The 23,917-nt window shown below is 45.0% G+C and overlaps 1 protein-coding gene across 2 annotated transcripts; it reads left to right on the top strand.

Annotated features, from left to right (window-relative positions):
- The first annotated feature begins 12 nt into the window (after window positions 1–12).
- On the top strand, window positions 13–23,915 carry VAMP7 (vesicle associated membrane protein 7). Of its 2 annotated transcripts, XM_074914763.1 has the most exons (8): window positions 13–93; window positions 7,015–7,173; window positions 10,352–10,409; window positions 10,997–11,134; window positions 16,026–16,116; window positions 16,719–16,786; window positions 18,777–18,869; window positions 19,572–23,915. In XM_074914763.1, exons 2-8 carry the CDS (start codon window positions 7,028–7,030, stop codon window positions 19,638–19,640), a joined length of 663 nt encoding a protein of 220 aa, XP_074770864.1. In that variant the 5' UTR covers window positions 13–93; window positions 7,015–7,027; the 3' UTR covers window positions 19,641–23,915. The 2 variants fall into 2 exon arrangements, with proteins under 2 accessions (XP_074770864.1, XP_074770865.1); XM_074914764.1 differs by lacking the exons at window positions 13–93; window positions 10,352–10,409 and having other exon boundaries at window positions 7,028–7,108.
- Window positions 23,916–23,917: the final 2 nt, after the last annotated feature.

Genomic DNA, 23,917 nt, shown 5'->3' with positions numbered 1-23,917 from the left:
GAAGCGCGTCGCGGCGCCCGGTGCCGGGGGGCGCTTAACCGAGCGCGGCGGGCGGCGGCGCCCTGGGAGCGCTCCCTCCTGCCGCGGCGGCAGGTGAGCGGCGCCGGGGAGGGCTCTGCGGGGGGGCCCGGCCGCTTAGGAGAGCCGCCTGGCGCGCTGAGGAGAGCGGCTCTGCCGCCGGTTCCCCCCCCCCTCCCGGGGGCGGTGAGGCTGGGCCCGTAAGGCCGGGAGCGGGTGCGGTGAGGGCGGAGGAGGCTGCCCCGGTGCCGGGCCGCTGCCCGGGGGTGCTGCTGGTCGGAGGCCTCGTTCGGTGTCAGCGAGGCGAGGCGCGGCCTGGGGCTGGGTGGTGGGGGCTCGGGGGGCCGGTTGCTGGAGCGCGGGTTAGGGGGGGAAAGGCCGTAGCCGCTGCGCTGCATTAACCCCGGCGTTGCTGGTGTCACTCGAGGCAAAGGCTTGCGTGGATTTTTAAGGACTGGATAGTGATAAATCGTTACAGTTAGGCTTGCGATGGGGGGCGCTGTAAGTAAGCGTGCTTTAGGGTGTACATGTTGCCTCTCTAGAGAGCTGTGTGTTCAATAGCTGTCATATTCTGTTTCTTTTACCCTTCTAAAACATGTTATGCAGCCTTCTAGAAAAGGTGATGCAGCTGGAGGAAAAACTGGGTTAATCTTACCTAGCGATTTGGTTCTGTAATGATGAAGTGGAGGTACCTGAAGTAAGCTATGTAGACGAGAGGAAGCAGAACTTCGGTTAAGTTGGTGCAGGAATGCCGTGCTTCGCAGGCTTAAAATGAACAAATAAACTACAAGGCTTAACGTTGGGATATCCTTTAAAGTAATAGTAATTTGCAGATGCCGAGCAAGGGTTAAAGGGAAGTCTAGACTACTTTCTGCTGAAGTCACGATACTTAAACGATCTTACTGCAGTCTGGCAGTTTGCAACTTGTAGGGTTGCAACACCTACACGTATTTCATGTTTAAAGCCACTAGTAATGTGATGCCCCTTGCTTTCCATAAAAAAGGATTTCTGGAAGTATAAGCAGGAACCTCCTTCATCACTTGTTGGCACTGAGGCTGTGAATCTTCTGGTCAAGAAGAAGGACTGATGAGTCCCCCTTGGCTACCAGGGGCTGACAGGATGGGCACAGTTTTCTGGGTTCAGTTCTTGCCCCAGCTGTCTTAACTGACATCTGATAGTTTATTCTAGATTTTCAGTGAAGTCAGAGCAACAAACAAGGGATTTTGTGTCTTGCTTGAAAGTAATAAATCATCCCTACTGAGGTTTTAAACTTAATTTTGAAGACAGCCTGTGTTTCTGACATGCTTTAAGATGCTGCAGGTTTTTCTGTGCCCTTCTGTTAAATGCCATGAGAGACTGTAGGCAGCAGAATGCTGCATCTTGCAGTGTGACTTGCAATGAGTAAATAGTCATTGTGATACAAATGCAATACTCACCTTTGTGCTTCATCTCTGTTAGCTGCTTCTGGCACTGCTTAAGCAGCTCTTTGGATCCGTGGTGATTTTTGAGTGGCTGAGGAATGCAGCCTTTTCCCCCTTTCCCTCCTGATTTGGAGCCTTTCCATGCAAGGCCTACCCGATATCTCTGAGTTTTTCGTTTAGGAAAGTTTGGTGTTGACTATTTCCAGCTATTCCGTACTGTAAGTTTAGATAGGAAGACAGTTGTGATCCCTAGGTTATACAAAGGGGTGGTTTTAATTCCTGACTCTCTTGTAACTTCCGAGGAGAGATGTTCTCTAGCAGTTCAATGGATTTCTATCGCTAACAAAAGTAATACACGAGTGTTAGAGGGCTGCATGGGATACTGCTTATAGAGAGAACTATACTCCTTGTTAAATCTATTTTGTTTCATTTAATTCATTCTGCTCAAAGCTGGGGGCAGGTTCATTGCAAAGTACATGACTATTGTCTCCTAAGTAAAGCTGAGGACTGTGAATTCACTGAGTTGATTTCCTTGCTGCTGCAGGACTGTGGGATCCCACAGCGTCAGGGAGTGTCACCTTACTTGTGGTACTGTTGAACTCTCACCTCACTAATGTGAGTTCTGCAAATGTCCAACACTAAAAGAACAGAGACTTTTAGAAGTTGTCTAAACCACTTAATCCTCAGTTTAAACTTGGAGTTCTTCTACTCTGGAAATTAAGGTGTCTCTTTGCTTGAGTGGGCAGGGGGAGTGTTTGGGAATGTTTTTTTTTTTCTTTTACAGCTGTGCCTTTACGTTGGTCCTGTTCATTGAGTGACTGCAATGTGAAGAGATTGGTTCCTTGATACTGGCCAGTCACCTGATTGCTCAAGGGACTTAGTCGTGTTTGTTTATTCCTGGCTATGACCTGGTGTTGCACTGACACAGTTCTGGTTCAGTTGTTGGACTGGCCAGAGCATTGCAGATGACTGTATCTTGGTGGATCTGAAGGGATGTGATTGTATGTAAATTCCTCTTGGTTTTGTTAGCATTGGGGCAGATCAGTGTGCTGTTGCAATTGCTCACAAATTCTTTGACATGCTGCTCAGCAGATCCTCGTTGTTAGTAACACCTGAAGAGATAAGGTGTTGAGTGAGTAGAAAACAGAATAAAATGCAGTTTGTGGAGTTTGCATCTTCTGGCTAAATTAGTTGAAGCTGAAGTGTAGGATAGGGAATGACTCTAAGCTTGTAGAGAATCACTTCCTGTCCAGTGAAGGACTGGACAGTTGAATATTATTTTTCTAGTTTTTGGCTATAGATATTATTTTTTGGGGGGGAAATATTTGTGTTCTCTGCAGCCTTCTCAGACAGGAGTGAGTTTCTGTCTCTTTAATTAGGAGAAACTAGGAACAGTTGCATGGCAGTTAATAATTTCTTTTTACAAGATCAGAATCAGCTGTGTGGCTGCCCTTGTCTCTGGTGTGATAAGCATTTAACTCGAGTTATCCAAGGTTTAGTTTTGTTTCATCTTTGTCTATAAACATGTTGAGTTTGGTTGTTTGCTTGCCTTCCTTTCTGCTTCAGCTTCTTCAGGTGGAGGTAGTGGGTCCTGCAGGAAGTTCCAAGGATTTACTCATTCCTTTATGTTTTAGCTCTGAGTAGTCCCCCTTCTGCTCCGTGTCCATCTGAAATGATGTTGTGAGCATTAGGCTAAAGCTCTTGGTCTCTTCAGGGCTGTGGAGGGGGAACTTGTGATTAGTAACTTACTCAGCTTGTGTTTAGCTAGGGGTATGTAAGTCTTGGCTTAGAGCACTGGAGTCCCACTTTGACCCTCAGACTTGCACATCTGTAGCACTGTGCTTTGAAGAGCTGAGAGCAGCTTTTTAAGGCCAGAGGCAGCAAAGTATCACTGGAACCTGTGACTACTTTTCCTGCTCTAATGCAATCAACATGTGATTGATACAGCTATTTAAGGCTGGCTTAAAAAAAAAAAAAAAGGCAAGCTCTGCTAAATTGGCCATGTAAGTCTTCTGTGGCAGGATGTCAGTGCTGGAAACACTCCCAAATGGGTTTTGTCTATGCAGGTTCACCAGTCTCCGGGCTTTTCTAGATACTGCTTTCTGGAAGGCAGTTTGGATTTTCTGTAGTGGGGCAGCTCTAAAACAGTCATAAAGAAGTGATCAGGCAGGCTGGTTCAGTGGTGCTGGAGGGAGAAGGCTGTGGTTGGGCTTCTGAGAAGCTTTGCAAATGACTTGGCTCTCTGCTTGTCATGTGATGCTCTTGGTAGTTCAAGAGTTGGAAGAGATGATAGGATGCCTTGGAAGCGTGTTTTTAAACTGCTTTAAGGCATTTGCTCTGAACTGGGAGTGCTGGGACTTAGCAGGCTGTTGTATGACCCTTAATTACTCCTGTAGGAGAAGAGCAGTGTGGTGAGCAAAAGCAGCCCTAAAGCTCAAGTACTGTGAGAGTCATAACCTTGACTGGGGCTGGACAATGGTTCTGACTTGGTGGGATGTCAGCTTTGCTTCTTGAAAATATTGTTTGCTCTTCATAGTATTTCTACCTGGAAAAGAGATCCTGAACTTCTGTGAAGTGATTTCTCAGTGTTATGAATTACTTTATTGAGTCAGACTGAAGGTGGGTCTGGCTCTGTGGTGGCTGGTGGGATGCCTGAGCAAGAGTGGAAGAATAGAAGAAACTCGTGATAAAACCCTTAGGCTCCAGCAAGTGGCTGCTTGGGTAATAATTTGTTTAACAGTGATTCTTTTTCTCCATAACCTTGTGAGTTACTTTCTGAACTCATGTGAACTTTTCCTCCATGAAAACACATGCAAAGGAGCTTCAGAAGGTGCATTATGTGAAGAACTACTTCCTTCTGCTGGAACCTGTTCTTGAACTTTCTTTTAATTTTTTTATTAGTGAGTAATCACGACTTTCTTCTTTGCTTTTTATTCTTTCTCCTTGGCTATCTTTGCACTGAGGAGTTTCTTTAGTGTGAAAGGGGGGAAAACTGTTACCCTTGCTTTCCCAGATTAGGTAACTTCAATATTTTTCTTTAGGTAGACACAGACACTACTTGAGTGTAATAAGCACCACCTGTCCTTATGTTTAAAGATCATCTCCTCTTAGATGTAAAAGAATTTGGTTTTCTTCTGCAATGCTGACAGGCTGGATGCTGACAGGCCAGTTGTGAGCCTGCAAACCAGCATACCTGTAACTGTGGGAGGAAGCAAAAACAAACCTAGCTGTTTGTCACTGTTAGTACTGACATTTTTAAATGAGCTGGAGCTTGCTTCAGTCTGGAAGTGAGGGGGACAAGGCAGGGGAATGGCTGCTTGCAAACCCCAATTCCTTCACTATCTGCTGGTCTGGGCACTCTTCCCCTCTCTTCTTCCTAACAGGCTTTGTGCAAACATGTCAACTGGATATAAATCCTGTTATTTAAATCCCTGAGCCATGTAGAGGTGAGGCTGGCACCAAGGTGGGAGTGGTGGATGGGAAATGAGGTGCATGAGAACTTGGACACAGTAATTAAGGACAAGGGAAGCTGTCATACCAAAAAGAGCAGCAGGTAAATGCAACAAGTTGCCTTTGTTCTGAAAACTGGTCTTGCTCTGAGACAGTGTAAACAAGAAACAAGCTGTGCAAAGCAGCACGAGGGGCTTCCCTATCCTTGGTAGAAATAAAGGGGCATGTGTATGGGTCGGAGGAGTGCCAGTCAGGAGGAAGCAAAAGCAGAAATCTGTTTGGGGGAGCTGCTGCTGAGTGATCTGGTGTTTCCTCCCCCCTCCAGTTACTGATGCCCTTTTGTTGTGTTACTGATCAGGAAGAGCAAAGGAGAACAGCTTCTCTGGGAACTTGCATCTTGCATGGTACTATGAACTCTCTCAGGTTTTATAGAGTGTGCCTGGCTGGCTGCTCTCCTTTGAAGCAGTGTCCTTTGAGACCTCTTATTGTTCTGCCGCCCCCTTTGCTTGCTGTGATCCTTTGTCAAACTCCTCCTTTGCTGCCTCCTCCCTTCAGCGGTGCTGGCTCTGAATACCTCAGTGCTCCCAGGTAGTTGTAGCTTAGCCGTGGAGTCTGTTGTTGAGCTCTTAAAGCTGTGGAGGGTTTGGGACACTACCCAATTGTTGCTGGCCAAGCCTGAATCTGTCAAGCTCAGATGGACAAAGTGAGCCCTGATGCGGTGGGGTAGTGATTGTAGCTCAACTTCATGGCCTCATTAACAGCTCTGCATTCCTCCATCACCTCTTCCACTGTTGCCGTGATCATTTGTGCATCAGTTTGCATGAAAGCATAAGCTCTTCAGGGCAGATCTGTCCGCACAGTGCTCAGTAGGACCAATGCCTGATACAGAAGAGATCGATAGGTCACTTCAGTCGGTGCTGGAAGGGTGGAAAGTCTGGCTGGGCATAGCCTGTGTTCAGTCTTTCTGCCTGTGGTCTTCAGATCCTAAAGCTAAACCGTTGCTTTTCTGCTGTTTGTACTTATTTCTGGAAAGGTCTCCAAGCTACTTGGTTGTATTGAAATAGGTGTGTGATCTTTCCAGCCAGAATGCAGACATTTCTAGACACAAAACAAGGCAGGCAATATGAGGGCGGTCAAGTGCAAAGTGAAAAATAAGATTTTTGGGTATTGCAGGGTCAAAAGTCTTACCTAAGCCTTTCCTAAGCAGAAAAGAGGCTTATGGATGTACTGGATCAGCCAAGCAGATGTCACAGCTGTGGTCTGACATGTGGTTTCACATGTTAAGTCTTGGGTCTGTCAGTAGATTAATGTGGTGATACTTGAGCTGATCAAGTGTGTCCCTTTATATGACAGCAGGTGTGTTTTTCCAACTCTGGATACTTCACGGAAGTCTGGCCCTGAAACACACACACACTGTAACCTGTCCTGTTTGATATGTATGCAAGAGTGCTGGCTTGTAGAAATGGTGTGTTGCTGAGGGTAATCAGTTTGCAAATGTGCTGTCTTGCTTTGAGAAGTGCAGATTATTACAGAAGTCTTGGGACAACATGCACTTAATGAGTGCCTAGACTGTTAAAAGGGGATGTGTATGGTGTGACTCTAAGCAAGTGGTGGTTTTTCTACTTCAGTTTGATAGCAATCAAAGCAAAGGCCTTACCCCTAAACAGTCATGTGTTGGAGGTGGTGGGCTTGGTCTGTATAATGAGCTGCTGTTAACATAGCTGCAAGACAGTTACTTCCTTTCTGAACTGGAACTTACTGGTCACAGGCAGCTTTTTCAGTAGCAAGAAAAAACTTAAGGTCAGTTGAAGAGCAAAAAATTGTACTAATAGCTGGAAATCTAGGTGGAAACAAGGTAGGCAAAATTCATTATGGGATCACTGACTGTAGGACACAATGCAGTTGCAGTAAGAAAAAACCTTCTAGCAGTTATTGTAGTCTTGGTGTCATTCAGAACAGGGTGTCATTCAGAACAGAACCTAAAAGAGGAAATGAGAGAAGTTTTCTGATAATGGTATCCTCTCAAAGTATTGAACAAGCCTATGCCATGAGAGAATACTGTTAAGATTATGATGCTTTTTCTGCCAAAGAACACGAGTAATTCTTGCAGTGTTTTTATTTCCAGGTACTGTGAAGTCATGGCTATCCTGTTCGCTGTTGTGGCAAGGGGCACAACCATCCTTGCCAAACATGCCTGGTGTGGAGGAAACTTCCTGGAGGTGACAGAGCAGATCCTGGCGAAAATACCATCTGAAAACAACAAACTGACCTATTCACATGGGAAGTGAGTAATGTTTCTCTTCTGGGTATGGGAGGAGAGACTAGTGAGCATGCACGAGGATACGAATAAATGGAGTGTAGCCAGACTCGGATTTGGCTGTGTTAGTATGCTGATTGAATGTGCAGTCAGCACAATAGCTATTTTTTCCCCCCCAGAATTTTGCAGCATAACCAGGATTTGAATTTGGATTAAGAGGTTGATATGAAATCAAGTTTTCTATTTTTATACAACTCCAAAGTGAGTTGGAGGGTGCTCAGCTGTGAATATTAAACTGTTGGGAGTCTTTGGTATTTGGCTTGTGGAGTCTTTTGCTGTATTTCCTGAGGCTTGAACATGGCTTTAGGTAAAAATATCACCTTTCTCAGATGACTTGTGGATCCTGGTTGCTTTGAGTCATGCTGGCATATGTTATAGAGTCATCCTGAGCTATCACAAATCCTGTCTGTGGGACAGAAGGATTTTTCCCAGGCTTGCACAGATCTCGGTCAGTGTTGATAGAATGGAGGGATTAGGTGTTATATTGCCTGAGACTGTTGACTGACTGCACATGTAAAGTAGGTAAGTCAGTGTGCTGGTGTGCAAACTAAAGAAAGAACTGTGGAGAAAGCAAATTTAGAAGCGTTGGACCCTACTTCAGCTCCATCTTTGGAATTGGCAGTGTGGTTGGATTCTCACTGTTGCTCAAGCTGTTGTGTTAAAGCTGATTTGGCTGCCTGAGGATTCAAGAGATAAAAATTGGTGTAGACTTCCTGCATCCTTCCCTGGCTTGGGAGTACTAAATGTCCCTGGGGGAGAACTTTCTGAGGAGGCTGCCTGCCCTGAGGTCTAAAGTACTTTGGATGTTGTATTTTTTTTTCTACTGTAATTTTAAGGGTACAGTTATTTTCTTTTGTTTTAACTTTGTTTTGAGTGCTGTTCAACCAACTGCAGAGTTGAGTTTCAGGAGTGCCATAGTGCTATTTTTATAGGTGAACACTTGAATTGTGGTAGAGATGGCTTTGCTCTTCATTGGGGAGCACTGAGATAGGTAACTAATGCATCTGTACTTGCAAAGTATGCTGCAAAGTGTACAATATTTTTCTTGTTACTGTTTCCTTACTGAGGATTTAACAAATGTAGCAGATGATCACTGCCGTTTGTGGTTGTTCTGCTTTGCATTGTGCTGTTAAAACATACAGGTGCCATTCTGCAGCTCTGGGCACTGAGCTTAGCATCAGTGTGTCTCCTCTGCTAAAGTTAGTCTCTTCTGACAAGTCTTATATTGGTACTTTTTCTGTGATTTGGACAACCACCTCTTTTATCAGAATCTGCCAACCCTGCCTTCCCTCTAGGAGATTGGTAGGAAGAGTTCCTAGCCGTCTGTCTGGGGGATTGAATATTTTCACACACCCATGCTTGGAGCTGGCAACTTCTTCCTCCTGTCAGAAAGTAAAGTTTTTGGTTTGTGGAGCTACAGAATAGCTTTATTCTTTTTCCTTTGGCTGTGATAACTGGGGAAAACGTGAAAGCCGTGAAGCTGAGCACAAGGAGTTGTTTTTCCTGTCTGTAGGGTTTCAGGGGTTGTCCTGCCTTGCCAGGGTCCCAGCCTGCAGGGTGGAGAATTGCCCTGTTATCTGTCTGTCTAGGATCCCTTGTCCTTTTCTGAAACAGGAAAAAACTTGAGTTTCTTTTAACTTTGTTTGGACTACTTAAACTCATTTAATGACTTCTTTTTGTTTTTAAGAAAAGCTTCTGTGTCTTTTATAGAATCTTAAAGGAAAACCAGTCCTCTAGCATCAGGAGTTCTTGGGGTTATTCTGTCTCGGTTGTTAAGATTCTTCTACAAGCCACTGGGGAGCTTGTAAGGTAGTACCAGGCAAGCTTTATCTCTTTCCTCCAGGAAGGAGGGGCAGTAGTTGTGGATATGCAGGGATTTTTTTTTTTTTTTTTTTGTGAGAACAGACCTTCAGGGCAGTAAACTCTACTTCTAGCCCATCCCTAAAGCTTAATTCAGTGTTGTCTTATTTATATAATACAAAACCTGAGTTTGAAAGCTACTGAGCTGTGCCCACAGAGATCTGTACAAGGCAACTGCTGTGCAGCATGTTCATTAACTTGCTTTTATTCTGGACTTTGTACAAGGGTCTGCATGCTTACTGGGAAAACGTTTTGGAAATACACAAATGTCAAAGTGAAAGGATACACAGGTTTTTTTAGAGAAGAAAAAAGAAGTATTCATGTGGCCTTTTTGCAACTCTATTCCTATTCTGTCCTGCTGTACTTGTCAGAAGAATACATCACCTACTGGAGCATCAAATAGTGGTGAGGGGGCAGTATAATAAAAGCAACAGCTAAAGCCAGTGAGTTGAACTAGAATGCTCTGATCAGTTCTGGTTTGGGTTTAGTTGTGTATAAACTGAGGGTTGGGGTTTTTTTTCTGGTGGGCCTAAAATAACAACTTGAGATAGGAAAATACTTCTTTGAACTGATTTGCACTGTTTTTCAGGATACTGAGGGTTGCTGTTAACTAACGTTGGTGTTCACTCAGCACCACCAAAGGCATCTTCACAAGAATAGTTAACCTAGCCACATGATTTGAGCCTGTTAACGTGATTATTGTTCTAATTAATTTTCTACTGTGGTTGCTTTTGTCTCTTAGCCTTTGCGTTGAAAACTGAAGGCAGCGCAACCCACTGGTTATACAAAGAAGGCTAAAGAAGCAAATCACTGTGCCAGTGGGGGTCACTTAAAGTATTATCTCTCTGGTCATTCTGACTGCAGCTCTCGTCACATGTGAATTAGTGCATGCATGCTTGTATGCACATTGATTAGGATTAGATAAAAATCTTACCCCTGGGTATCCTGTCAAGGTTTGATTCTAAGTAGCTGGAAGAACATGGAACTAAGGTAGTTTAACAACTAAATGTCCCACAAAGTTTTTGCTAAGCATGGCATGCTGTGCAGTATGTGAGGCCGGTGATTCTTTAACATGTAGGCGGTCTCTAATTCAGTGTAGGTTATAGGAATGGAGACATTTACCTGAACAAAGGGGTATGCTGGCATCTGTGTCATTTGCTGTAGAGTAACTGGAATTTGCTCTTGTACTTCTCCAGCCCTTGAAGGCCCTGCAGGCAGCAGTGTGTTCTAGATTAGTCCTGTGGCAGTTCCAAATGACCTTTTTTCTTTCCTTTCTTCTCTGCAGTTATCTGTTTCATTACATCTGCCAAGACAGGATTATATACCTCTGCATCACAGATGATGTAAGTATTTTGGTTACAGGTGTTGCACACACAGGCTCTTTGAAGGTTTTGGCTTTTTTTGTAACTGTGTCTGTCAAAACAAATCAATAGTGGGTGCTAATCTGAGGTGTCTTTATTTCCCATTGGAATTACTGCTTGTGTTGTCATTCACATCAGTTATAGCTTTGAAGTCTAAGCCTGGAACTCAAATGCATATGAGTAATTTTGAGGTTAAGTTTCTCTCTTAGCATCCCCAGTGCAGTAGAATCTAGATGTAGAGGCTAGCCTTTAATTGTCAGTGAAATATGCATAATACTCCTCAATTCTGGAAGTGTTGAAGCAAAAACATCTCCCTCCTTGGAAGAAGGTACCAGGAACAGAATTAGAACTATGGATACCCCAGTAAAGTCTGCTGCCAAAGTCCAGGATGCTGAGGCTGAAACCTGGCTGCTGTTCAAACCCCAGGATGACCAGTCAAATCCCACAGTGCAGCGTGCCTGCTAAGAACTGATAGTTACAGTTTCTCTACAGCTGGCTACATACCCCATTATACTTCATTATTTGTGACTTGATACAGCTCTGGACATGGTCTGTTCTCTTCCTTCCAGGACTTTGAACGATCCAGAGCCTTCAACTTCCTGAATGAAATCAAGAAGAGGTTTCAGACCACATATGGCTCAAGAGCACAGACAGCCCTTCCCTATGCAATGAACAGCGAGTTCTCAAGTGTCTTAGCTGCACAGCTGGTGAGATCTGTTGCTAAATGGGATTTCCCTAACAAACCAAACTTCTCCCCAGAAATTCTTCTTTTATTTTCTTACTTGGAACTGAAGCACCATGCTGAGTCTGGGTATAAAGCCAGGGGAGTTGGCTGTTCTCCCCACACTTACCCTTCAGCTGGGTTGCTTCACAGTTTTGGTGTTAAAAATGAGTTGGGGTTAATAGTGATGCATTAACTGTTTGTACCAGGTAGCTGTGCTGGAGATTAGATCTTAACAGTAACATTTGAAATGTCAGCCTTAGTTGGAATTGCCCAACCAGTGTGAGCTAACATCACTGTTGCTAAGAGCAAGACAAACACACGTTACTGTTTCTGTTACACTCAAGTCCTGAAGTTTAGTTTCTAGTAAACCCTATTGTTTAGCTTCTAGTAAACCCTAATGGCCTTTCACTTCTCTCCTCCTTTCTTCATAGTAATTTCAGTGGCATACTGATGGAGTGTGACAGAGTGTTTGTTTGTGGTACTGCCTCATTTTCAGGAGGAAAGAAAACTGGGCTTGGATTACAATCAAGTGCTGTATACAGAACCATGGTAGACTCCAGCTTGCACAGAGGCTCTAAGGGTTTCCATTCCTGAGATAGGCAGGAGGTTAAAGAGCAAGATAAGTGACATGTGAAAGGTCCCACATTCTCTGAGTTGAAAATAGCCTTGGACCCTTCCAACTGCAAAATTAAAAGTGTGAGGGTTTTACAAAAGTGAGAGGAATATCTATTTCACCCTCAACTTGCCCTTTTCAGCTGTGGCTTCAGTGGTGTTTAGGGTGATGATGGATTCCAAGTCTGGGGGCTGCAGGAACTGTAGTCTTTGCAAGATGAGTTCCTCCACTGGTATGATTCCAGTCTGGAAGGAAGAGGAAGCCCATGTCAGTGGGGTTTGTGCAGGCACTGAACAACAGCCTCTGAAGGGTGGGGGGATGGAGCTGTGGTACGGTGCAGCGCTGCAGGCTCAGGTGTGCTGAGGAAAGCTGCTGCCAGGGAGCTGCCTGCAGCAGGACATATCTTCTTGCCCACTGCTCTCATGGGGCCTGTACCAGGTAACAGCTTGGAGTCCTGGCGGGGCTGTAGTGGCACCCCTGTCCTGTGGTGTGAGACGGGAGCAGACTGTCCTGCCTTTCCCACTGGCATCGTAGCATGTTGCTTTCAGTTGCTGGAACTGGATGGCACCGCTGTCCTGATGTGTTCTGGCTTGTGCTGTCTGATTTTGTCTCTGTTGACAGCTCAGCTAGAGCCAAGTTCTGACTGTTGTTGTTAGGGCACATACAGAACATTGTCCATCTCCTTTTTAAGAAATTTCCAGGGTTCAGAAGACTCTATTCTAGCTTCTCTCAGTCTGTTCTTGGACTCCTGAAAGGAAAGATTGGGCTGGAATCTGATTCAGATGCAGAGTGTTACACACTTATTTTGCTTCCCGAAGGAATCTGATAGAGCCTTGATGCTACCATCCCATTTTCACAGAAGAGCTTTGCTTGCTGTGTATTCCGTTTGAGGTGTGACAAAGCTCATAGCTGCCAGATGTGAGAGATTTGAAATAGTTGTATTGCTTTGTATACGGGTAGAACTTCTGAAGTATTGAAGTGCACAGCATAGTGTTTGCATTTCCCTTCAGCCCTCTATAGAAAGATGCATTTCTTAATGCGGTGTTGACTTGATGTGTAACTTGGGTCTGCAAACAACACCCTGCCTTGCTTCAGTGGGTTTTTTTTTGTGGGGGAGAGGAGGAGAAAGCAAAGAGCAGTTGCTCTAGGTGTGGAATTGGGCTACTCTTAAAATATGAGCTGTTCACGTAGTAGTGGGTGTGTTGCTGTTCGCACTTTTCCCTGGTGTTTGGTCTGCAGTGGTATACTTACAGCACCTGCAGAGAAAACAGACCTGGGGAAAGTGCAGGACTGTTGCTAGATGTAATGTCAAATTTAAATTAATGAAGTCAGATGGAAGATAGAGAAGGAATAAATAACTGCTCTGCAACTCATATTATTAATAGATTTATTAGTGCACAAAACCTCAGGCTATACTGTCTACAAGGAAGTTGTTTTGAATCTTCTGTTGAAGACTCTTAAGAGTCCTTAATTGACTACAAACAACTTCATAGCCTGAGCAATGTTGTTTTGGGGTTGTGTTTTGGGTTGGGTTTTTTTTTTCTGAGACCTCCCTTGAATTAAAGATGTCATGTCTTTGGAATACTGGCTTTCAGAGCTTGTACACAATCTGTATCAGGGGCAATGACCACTGGTGCTGTACATGTGGTGTAGGAGGTTCTCAATTTGCTTTGCTGTGGCTGGTGAGCATGTTAGTGCTGTTGCTGTTCTTTGTGAAGGGCTTGGCTTTTTTCCTGCTGGATCTACTGAAAGTTTGGTGATACTAAAGGCACAGCTGGAGAGATCCTTTGCTGGTGACCCATGAGCATCTCTTGCCTGTAAGTGTAGGTTGCACTACGGTGCAACAGTGCTGAGGTGCAGGGTGAAGCCAGGACTCCGAGGTGGGTGAAGGATGTGCACTTGCACTGTTGCTGTGTGAAGTTTGTAGTGGAGTTTTGAAAGGAGCCATTTGGTGCCCTCAGTGACTAGTGGACGTGATTTGGAGCATGTAAAGTTGCACATAGTTCATTGCAGAAACTGTTCTTCAGCTTATGCAGCAGATAGAAAGCAATGAATAATAATGCTAGTCTGGCTCCAGAAGGGCCCAATGCATTGTGTATAATAAATTAGATTAACTTCCTATGTGTGATAGGACTGAGTTTTTCTTCTCCGCCAGGCTTTGATATGTGGAGATTGAAACTTTATGAAGTGATGACTCATCAAATTGTAAACTGTTCATGGTGGGAATAAGCTTAGTGAAATTGCCTTATCGGAAGAGCCAGGCAGTCTTCAGAGCCATGGTGCTGATATTCCTCTATAAATCCCAGCATTTACATTTCTCTATACCATAAGAGGAGCTGCCTACCTTGGCTTTTGCATATTGATGGAAATCCAGGCATCAAATAATAGAAGTTAAGTGATGACAGAAAGCTCTTCCCTCAAATGGCTCTAAAACTTGCTGAGCGCCCTGCTGACCAAACTTTACATGTAGTAGAAGAGCAGGACTGTTATCTTAAGTGATTCCTATAATTTAGAGTTGAACTAGTGTGAAGCTGAGAGTGAAGGAAGAGATCATGTGGCAGTTCAGAGATCATGCTACAACTCAAGTGTAGCACACAGATAATACTGAAAAGGGAAGCTACACTCCCAGTAAAACCAGTGACCAGTTTTGATAGCATGCCAGTTCTGCACCTTTCCCAAAAAGAATAATCTCTGAGGAGAAGGGTCAAAGGAGCTGTCACATTCAGTGCTGTAACGATTAATTATGACCTGAGTATGTGGGTGATGTTAGTGTTAGAGACTCTTGCTTCCCATGTTGTCAGAAATGGGTGCAAATCAAACACTTATTCAGAAGAAAACTGTGGTCTAAGTAGCCATGTGGGTGGTTATGAAGTAGGGCAATCGGGATCTTGTCCTGGCTTCTGCTGTCAGTCTCCTTAGATGGTCTCTTGTTAAAGTGGAGATGCTTTGTGAAGGTCTTCAGATGTGATTGTAAGGGCTACAAGTTTGGAGGTAAACAATGGCTTATCTGTGAGTTTTGATATGGAGACCTATTTCCCTGGGTGAAGGTGACTTAAAGGGAGCTGGGGCTAACAGTGTTTGGCTGCAGAGGACCTGTGATGAGAGCAATGACTTAAAATCAATCCAGGAATAGCAAAACTTGGTTATTCAATGCTGACAACACCTCAGTTTTCCTGCCTTTGATTCTGCAAACACTGTGAGACTCCTTTTAACCTGGGGATGTTGGTAGTGCTTCTCTTGCCCAGCAATCTGAACTGTGCAGTCACCGAAGGTTTGCTTGTGATCCCAAAACCTGAAGAACAGTCTTTGAGCAAAGTCCCTGTTACTTCTGAAGGGAAGAGAATGAAGGGGAAGGGCTGACAGGAGTTGTGCACAGATTAGCAACATGTCCTGGTTTTTGGCTTTCTTGTATGAGACTGCAGAACAGAGTGTGCTTCTGTGGGTATCCAACAAGCTAGCAGGGGAGCTTGCTCCATACAGACACCAAGCATGCCACTGGGGTATTTAGTGTGTGCTTTTCCCACTTGCTGTGATGCACCAGAGGGATTCGATACCAGCAAAGCCGTCACACTGTAGCTAGGAGGTGGGATGTGACATCCTTCTGGGTGGGTCTTGTATGCAGCAGACTGGCTCCTGGCTGCTTGTATCCTCTCCACAGAGAGCAATTAGGCAACTCAAACTGGCTATCTTCCACATCTGCTGTGGTGTTTCCAGCTCACAGGCCCTCCTCACCTTTGCTGGAACTCCCTCTGATGCTCACCCATGGAGATGGCTGCGTGTTCTCTTGCTTGTGAAGTTGGAGGGTGCTCTTGACATGTTCTAGAGCTAAGTAGAGAAGGTCATGGAAGTGTGCTGTCTTCATAAATAGTTCAGAAATTATGTGTGAGAGTGGGGCCACTGATAGTAGCCAAGGCATTTAGTGAACCATATCTCACAGATGCTTGTCTTAACTTTCCTTCCTTGCTGCCAGTTGCTTAGACTTTCAAAGGGGGTTGTTATTTCTGGGCACTCTGAAAGTTGCAGGCACTTGGCTGCCTTTCAGCTCCTGCAGAGCAGGAGCAGGTGGGCATGTGTGATCTGTAAGTGGCTGAGAGGGGCAGATTTGTGTCTACTACCCACTTATAAATGTCTCTGGTAATTTGAAAACTCACATTTATGTCTGTGCTGTCCTGCAGTGACCAGGAGTTGCCTCTTTTTGTCTTAAGGAACTGAAGTGCAATGTCGAGGGTCTGTGTTTTCACTGACTATTCATTTGTTACAGAAATACCACTCGGAGAGCAAGGGCACTGACCAGGTGGCAGAGACGCAAGCTCAAATCGATGAACTTAAAGGAATCATGGTTCGAAACATAGGTATCTGGCTTCCCTGCGTGCAGAGCTCTGGGCCAGAATGGCAGTCCCACAGGGAGAGTTACCAAGAGCGAAGCTGATGGTGGGGCAGCTTCTCTTGCCAAAACGAACTGGTGAAGAAGGGGCTGGGGAGCTCTGAGTTTGCAAACTCGCTTGCATTGAGCTTGGCTGAGGGTGGCGTGTGGGTGTGAGGAGCACTGTTTGAGATGAACTTCCACTGCTTGTGATGGGGTGAAGCACACTCTGAATTTGGTCTGTTGGTTCACTGTGGTTCTCCTGCAGCTGATGTGAGGAAAATGCTCCTCAGTAGCTTTTTCTTTTTGGTCTGATTCTGGTTTGGATTTTGACAAGTCTGACCACTTAAAATCTAGGGTTAGATCTGGAATTGATCAGAACCGAGTCGGGTCAGTCCCAAAATGTAGCCTGTGAGATGTGAGACTGTTCCTTAAGTACTGTACCTGGCAGTCTCTGAAAGGCTGAGAACTACTTGATGTCCAATAAGCCCCTGCCAAGAGTTCCTGGCTTGCAGTTGGGCTTGGGTATTGGAAGCAGCTTTTTGCACTGGGATTCTACCTACAGATTTAGATTTTTGTCTCTTTCTCCAGACCTTGTGGCACAAAGAGGAGAGAAGCTGGAGTTGCTGATAGATAAAACAGAGAATCTTGTGGATTCGGTAAGTCTGGGGAAGAACTCAAAAATGGGAAATAGTGTTATTGCATCACTTGTGCTCATCAGGGAGCAGTGGAGGTGAAGATCAGCATCTAGAGCCACTTTTTAACAGACTGAAGCATTTAGATCTACAGGTAATCCTTCCCTGTGTCAGACACAAGTCCTGTCTTATTCCCCCCACTCCCTATTGCTGTTTCACAAGCTGCATCCTGGTCCTGCAGCTCCTTTAAGAGAATGTAGGTATCCCCTGTGTCTCTGTCCTGCTGGTACTGGTGGGGTTTGTGGGTGACTTAAATACTAGGCTGTACTGCTGGCCAAATGCTTTGCTCCCAAGGACCCACTGCCTGCTGCCCCATCCTGTTAAGGGACAATCTTCAACTTGCTCCTGTTTGCTACAACTAGGGCACAGGCTAACATGCTGCCAGCACGAGTGGTGGTGATTCTTGTCCTCATCTCTTGTGCCCAAGGCAAGGAAAACCCACTCTGTCTGGAGTAATAGGAAATCCAAACGTCTCTAAGCTGGCAAAAAGTATTCATGCTTTAGAGAGGTAGTAGAGATGCTGGAGCTTACCCAGTAGGGAATGCTGTCCTCCAGCTATCAGGTGTTTAAACCTTACTGTTTCCTCAGGGGGTGGAAAGAAGCTGTCTAACCTCAGGTAATGCTTTAGACAAATGGTCTGGAATTCCTTCAGCAATTAGGCTGAATTCCTGTATGAGCTCTCCCAAGGTGTGTTGATTCTTGGAAACCATGTAGAAAAAATGAAGGAATGGCATATGCCTCTAGTGTGAATGTCTTACAGCCTGATGGCAAGCGTCCTACGAGATCCAGGGCTGAAGGTCTCAAACATCAGAGTAATGGACTGGTTTATCACTCCTGTATGAGCTCTGACCACCAGAATATTGTACATAAACCACATGTTAGAACCCTCCTAGCAACAGTGGCAAGGGCCCCCTTTTGGGAGGTCAGTCTGTAGAAGCTGGTGGTCAGAGGAGAACTAGCCTGGGCTGAGGTGAGGGGTGTTTGTATCCAGAAGTCTGCTTCCATGTCTAGAAACTGCACGGCTGATCAAGAGAAGTGCTCCCGAAGTACAGGTGGTGGCTGAGCATGGGAGTCGGCTTGAGGTCAGAATTACAGTTCGTAGGGATGCAGTTCTGCCTGGTGGAGCCTTGTCTGGAAGAGTTGAGGGCTGGTTTGTGGGGAAAACCTGAAAATAACCACCAGAGTGTGCTGCTGAGTTGGCTTGCCGCAGCCTTTCTCCAGGCAGGCATAGCCTTGCATGAGCTGCTCGGGGAAAGCATGTGAAAATAGGTGCACTGATACAGCTTGGTGGGTGTTTGAGGTCATTGAGTGACCAAAACCTGTTTGGAGTGGGTAGAACTGGAGGATGCATAGAGGAGACTTGCAACAGGACAACGACAAGCTTTCCATAAAATGCAGCAAGCCTAAATACTGAAGGAGAGTTCTAACGTTAAAGGACTTGTCTCTGTGGGGCTTCTGTGAAGAGTAACAGTGTGGGTTGTCTCACTTTGGCAGGTGTATTTACGCTAATCAAGTTGCATGTAATGTGTTGGTGATTAGATCAGTAGTTCCATAAATATTTTGGAGTGCTTCAATTCCCAAAAGGTTGGCAGTCAAATGAGAACCCAACCAATTGTACTCTAAGGTAAACTAATCCTTGTGGGCAGCCTACTGACCTGGTGGTCTTCTGTGTTTAATTCTCCCAAGCTGAGCATGGGAAGGCACAACCCTGAGCTGGTTCTGGATTTACTCTTACACTTATCTTGCCTCTGAAGTAGTGTGGGAGAACTTTCTCTTGATGCCTGTTCAGTTTTGTTTTAGTGTAACTGCGGGAGTTAAATGGCTCTGGAAGAGGTAACGGCAGTGGTTTGGGTTATTAGGGTGGTAGTAGCTGGGAAAAGCCTCTTCATCTTTGGCTGTAGCTTCCTCTGCAGCAGGTTCAGGAATTAATTACTTGTTTTACTTTCTCTTGTAGTCAGTCACTTTCAAAACTACCAGCAGGAACCTTGCTAGAGCCATGTGTATGAAGAACCTCAAGCTTACCATCGTCATCATCATTGTATCAATTGTAAGTATGGAGCACAATAACCTTTAGCTCTTAAGTCAGGCTTAACTACTGGAAAGTGCCAATAGCATATTGCTGTCTTTAGAACTGCAGTACTCATCTCTGTGCCTGGAAGGGCCTTAGCTGTAAAACAGGTGTTTTAATGGTCTTGTGTGAGGAGAGACAAGCATTGTGCCAGGCAGCTTTTCTTGTCAAGGCAATAGGAAAAGCTTCCCAGACAGTTCTGTCTGCCTTCTACATGCCTTGTCATAGGCAGCTGCCTTGCTAGCTCTGTTAGAAGCGGAGGTATTGGGTGTATGGCTACTCTATCTGTAATGGCTTTTTAGGCCTTAGTCCTTTTGGTATCGTGTTACTTAACTTTGAGGTAGCTTTTCTCGCTGTGACGATGTACCTCCAGCCTGTAATCAGTGCAAACAGCGCTAATGCGAGGCTGCTGAAGTGTAGTTGCAGGTTAGATCTGTGAAGTGCTTTGTCACCACCAAACTCTCATTTGTGTCTTGCTGGAGGACAGTTCTCATCCCCACATTGCTGCAGGATGTGGAGGAAGTGGCACTGGCACAAAGTTCCGTGGGGCATTTGATGAGTTATTTAGGGCTTTGATAACCGTGGGCTTCCAAGCTTGTGTTTGGATTGCCAGGCCAGTCAGCAGTTGACAGAGTGACAGAAGTATAATTCTCTACTGAAGTGGCTGCTTTCTTTCTCCAGGTTATCATCTATATCATTCTCTCAGCTGCCTGTGGTGGGCTTGCATGGCCAAGCTGTGTGCAGAAGTAACTGGAGGCAGCTGGTGCTGGTCACTTGGAGATGAGAATCACAGGAGTGTGAAGAAGCAACCTACAGATAACTCTTAATCTTTCACTACTGACACCTTCTCATTCTTCCATCCCTCCAGGACTTCAGACTTTTTTGCCTTATCACCCTGAACAGGCCCAGCTGGTCACTGCTCTGCAGCTGGACCCTCAAGAACGGGCTGGTTTAAATTACTTGAAGGGATGTTTTTTGTTTATTTTTCTGTCCCAACTACAGCCTTCTCAGCTGGGTGGGCAGTACGTCCAGCTCTGGAGGGTTATGTGCATGCTCGTCCGTGTAGCTTTGCACTTCCATGTGAGCGTGCGGGTGAACAGCATTGCTAGCAGCTGTCCTACCCTGTGGATGGTGGCAGAGGGTCGTTCAGGGTGGGCTGAGCCAAATAATGGTGGAGGTACAAGATAAGTGTATGTGAATTTCCACTATCTACAAATATTGGAGATCCAGGTGCCTCTCCCTGCATGTCTGGCCTCATGTAGTGTTTCAATACATAGAGGTTGCAAGTGTAATAGTGGTAGCACCAAAAAGAATGGCTTTTGGGCTGGGGCTTTGGGCACTGTGTGATGGGGGTGCTGTTTCTGGATGAAATCTCCCTGTTCCTGGAGGTCTTTCTGCAGGCGGTAGGAGGGTGTTGGGTCACCTCAGCATTTTGAAATGGCTGCCTCTTCATCCTCACTTCTTCCTCATCTCCCCCCGCCTTAATTTGTGGCTAAATCAATACAGTAAAGGAGATGGTTGTGTATAGTTAAGGTTGCAGTAATGTATCTGCTTTCTCATGTTATTTCTCCTCTTCTTCTTTTGAGGGTGGACTAAAATGAATACTAATGTTATCACTTTGCTAAGGTGACATTGGGGGCCAATCTGTTGATCTGGCTTGATAAGGTGTCAGGTAGCTGCTGCTTGTGCCTCTACTCAGAAGGTGTGTGCTAAAAACTGAGGACAGAAGGGACAAAAGGTTGGAGCTGAGGGATGGTTACTTTCTCTATTGTCTGAAGAAAGGTTCTTTCAGAGGGTGTAGTAATGTTTACTCCTCTGAAAAGAAAAAAACCAAACCCCAAACCAAACCCAAGGCTAATAACCAAATGTAGGATCAGATGTGCTGATGACATGTGGCTATTGGAGGATGGGCTCCTTGGCCTACTTCTGGAAGCAGCGACTGCTGTATTTCTGTCCCAGGTGGACATCAGCCATCAGGCCAGTCCTGGTGGGCAGGAGCCAAAGCTGCTGTTGTGAGGGGTGTAGGGACTTCTGTCTCGTATCTCACAGGCTTTGTCCAAGAGAAGGAACGGAAACAACTGAAAGCTCATAAAAGCCTCAGATGCTCTCTAAAGGAAGCTGCATCTCCTTGGCCCAGGGAAGTGGCTTCTGATGGTGGAAGCTGCCAAGGTAGGGGAAGGGGAGGCTTCGATGGTGACTCGACTGAAGCATGGGGTTGGTGCCATGGGCTCACATGTGCCCTGCAGCATGGGCTTGCCCCAGGCTATGATGCAAAGCTGCTGCTCCTTCACATGCTTTTTTTTCTTGGTGTGTTTTGTTGACCTTGGAGCTTTCCAGCAGCTGCCAGATAAAGAGTTCTTCCACAAACATGCTTATTTGGATTTGTCTTCTGCTAGGCTGAAATTTAACTAAGAGTAACCAGATCTTGATATCCAGAAGTGTCAGTGGTTCTGCTCAGCACTGTGGGCACTGGCCTCTGTTTCCCTTTGTGTTAATTGAAAGCTTAGAGAAAGACATCCTTCCTCTTACCTCCTCCTCCTCCCACCATCCCCAGTTCAGTGTACAGTTGTGCATGTTTTAGGAATTGTTGATGTTACTGTGTTCATTTCTATGATTTGTCTTATGTACAAATAATTTTTAAAGAAAATACTTCCTTTCCTTTTAAAGGATGCACTGAGGCATTAGTGTAAAAACAAAGGTAACTTGATTTAAATAAAATTACTGTACAGAAAGATTTCCTTAGTTTTGTGAAAAGTGGGTCTAGCACTAGATGTAGTTTAGGAAAAAAACAGTGTGTAGCTGGGGCTATGGGTCACCCTGTATAACACTGTGCTCCAGGCTTGGTGTCACCCTTCATGGCTGCTTGGAGAGGTCACGGGTGGAAGTCCTGCTGTGGAATCGTTTCCATGATGGCCATGTAAAACCTCTCAGCTTTGGGAGGCTTTTGACTTTGTTTCTTGTGTCATGACTTGACAGCAGCCTGTTTCTGGTGGTGGAAAGAATCTGCTTCTCCCTGGTGTGGACTCGGTGTCTGTGAGTGCCTGGGACAAAGGGATGCTGAGGGACACAGGGGACATGGTGTGAGTGGGGAGGATATGAAAGGAGGATTGAGGACACAGGCAGGGAAGGGTGTTACTACTGGGAAGCTTAAGGAAAGTCTATGGAAAAACTTTTAAAGGCACTTTTCAGTGATATAAAACCCATCTTGAGGGAAATCCCCAGTGCTGGATGCCTTTCCTCTTTGCTAGTTGTAACTGGGAAGAACCTGCTTTGCTAGAAGAGGTTATTGCACAGACTGATTCACTGCTCCCTGTCTTGCACTGGACTCTCGCTGTAAAAATGCTGTAGCCTTTCATCTACCTCAGGAATGTTAAATACTGATGTCGTATTAGGTTTTTGAAGCAGGCTGATGCATCACTATGAGGGAATTGGATTTCCTCTTAAACTTGTGGAAACTGAGTTCAGTTGATTGTTATCTTGGTTTGAGGCAAAGCTGCATTCTAATGATATCTGCTAGGGCTCAGGATGATGTAGAATATAAAAGTCTGATGGAAGGTCACTTGGTGTGAGAACAGCTTAGAGAAATGAAACGATAAAAATTTAACATCTCATTAGTATGATAGTTCTTGCAGAGCTGGGTTTTGCAATTAATGTTCCTGATCTATGGCCCAAAAGCAAACAGGTGGCCCTCTCCCCAAGGGGGACAGCCATCTTCAAGTGCTTGTCCCTCTCAGATTGGTATTTGAAATGCCCAGGTATTCAAGCAGAAGAGCTAACCTTGGAAGAAGGCCCTGGTTAACCTTGCTGCTTACTTTTAAGCCTCTGTGTATCCAGATCTGTATTGCTGTAGACATCCCTTCTGCAGTTCTTCATAGAAACAGGATCACATGCCTGATAAGCTTTAACTGGAATACAACCTTGAACTATTTAAACATTTTACTTTTCCAGACAGTTTTTGTTCTTTACATAGCATTAAATATCTGTTAGGCATCCATTAAATAGTAGCAGCTGTCTCAACTTAGGAGGCTGCAGAGAAATGCACTGCCTGGAAAATGTACCTCTGGAATATAGACCATATAAAGACAAAACTCTTAGAGAATAAACTCAAATAGAGAAATCAATCTGAAGTGGGGCTGGTCTTTCCTCTTTCTGTACATAGGGAAGGTAAATAAGTTCAATGGGACTAGGTTCCAGCTCTTCCACAGGCAGGAATATTTGCCAAGAACCTTCTCCATAAAGAAAAAGCCTCACCAGGACAGTGCTGTAAACCTGCAAAGCTCTATCAGGGGGTAGCAAGAAGCCTATTGGTGTAAAACTGGTTATGTCTGACACTTGCTTAGGGGAGGGAGGTGTTTATATAGCCCCAGTTCCATCTCTGCCTCTTCTCTCAACTGTAATGGTGCTCATAACCTTGGCCCTTTCAGCAAGATTTACAAAGCTGAAGAGGGTTATTTCAACTTCAGGAAAATAATGGTATACAGCTCTAAGAAGTTTGTAGTAAGATACTGATATTCCTTAGAATGAGCAAATGGAATTTGACAGGAGAAACCCTTGCTACTTTTCAGTTACTGGCTTACAGGTGCATCTCTTGAGGTGACCAACCCCACCCTTGGTCTCAAAGCTTCCACACCCGGTGCTGAAAGCTCCTGTGGTGTGATGACTACTGCACACAGGGCTGAGAAGAGTCAGCTACTCCCACAGCCAGTCCTGGGCCAGGATTATCCTTCTAGGCAAAATCACTCTAGTACAGGAACATACACATGAGCTAGGCTGAAACAGCAATTTGATACTAACTGTCTTTTGCTTTAGAAAGGAGAAAAAAAGCTTGATGCAGTGATCTCTGCTGTAAAGCACCCTGCAGAGCTTCCTAGTTGCAAGTGTTGTTTCCCATAGTTTGTTCTGCTTTGGTCACTTGTGGATGTTCTCCTGGAAAACATGTGAACCAAGTGTGTGAATTAAGTTTTTCTTTGCTAACACCCACCTCATTCTTAGGAAATCCCTGGAGATTAAAGGTGACTATCAATACT

Source organism: Athene noctua, chromosome 11 (genome assembly GCF_965140245.1).
Source record: "Athene noctua chromosome 11, bAthNoc1.hap1.1, whole genome shotgun sequence".
Classification (NCBI taxonomy): Eukaryota; Metazoa; Chordata; class Aves; order Strigiformes; family Strigidae; genus Athene; species Athene noctua.
The sequence above is the reverse complement of the archived record's forward strand: the minus strand, read 5'-3'. Positions and strand labels throughout refer to the sequence as shown.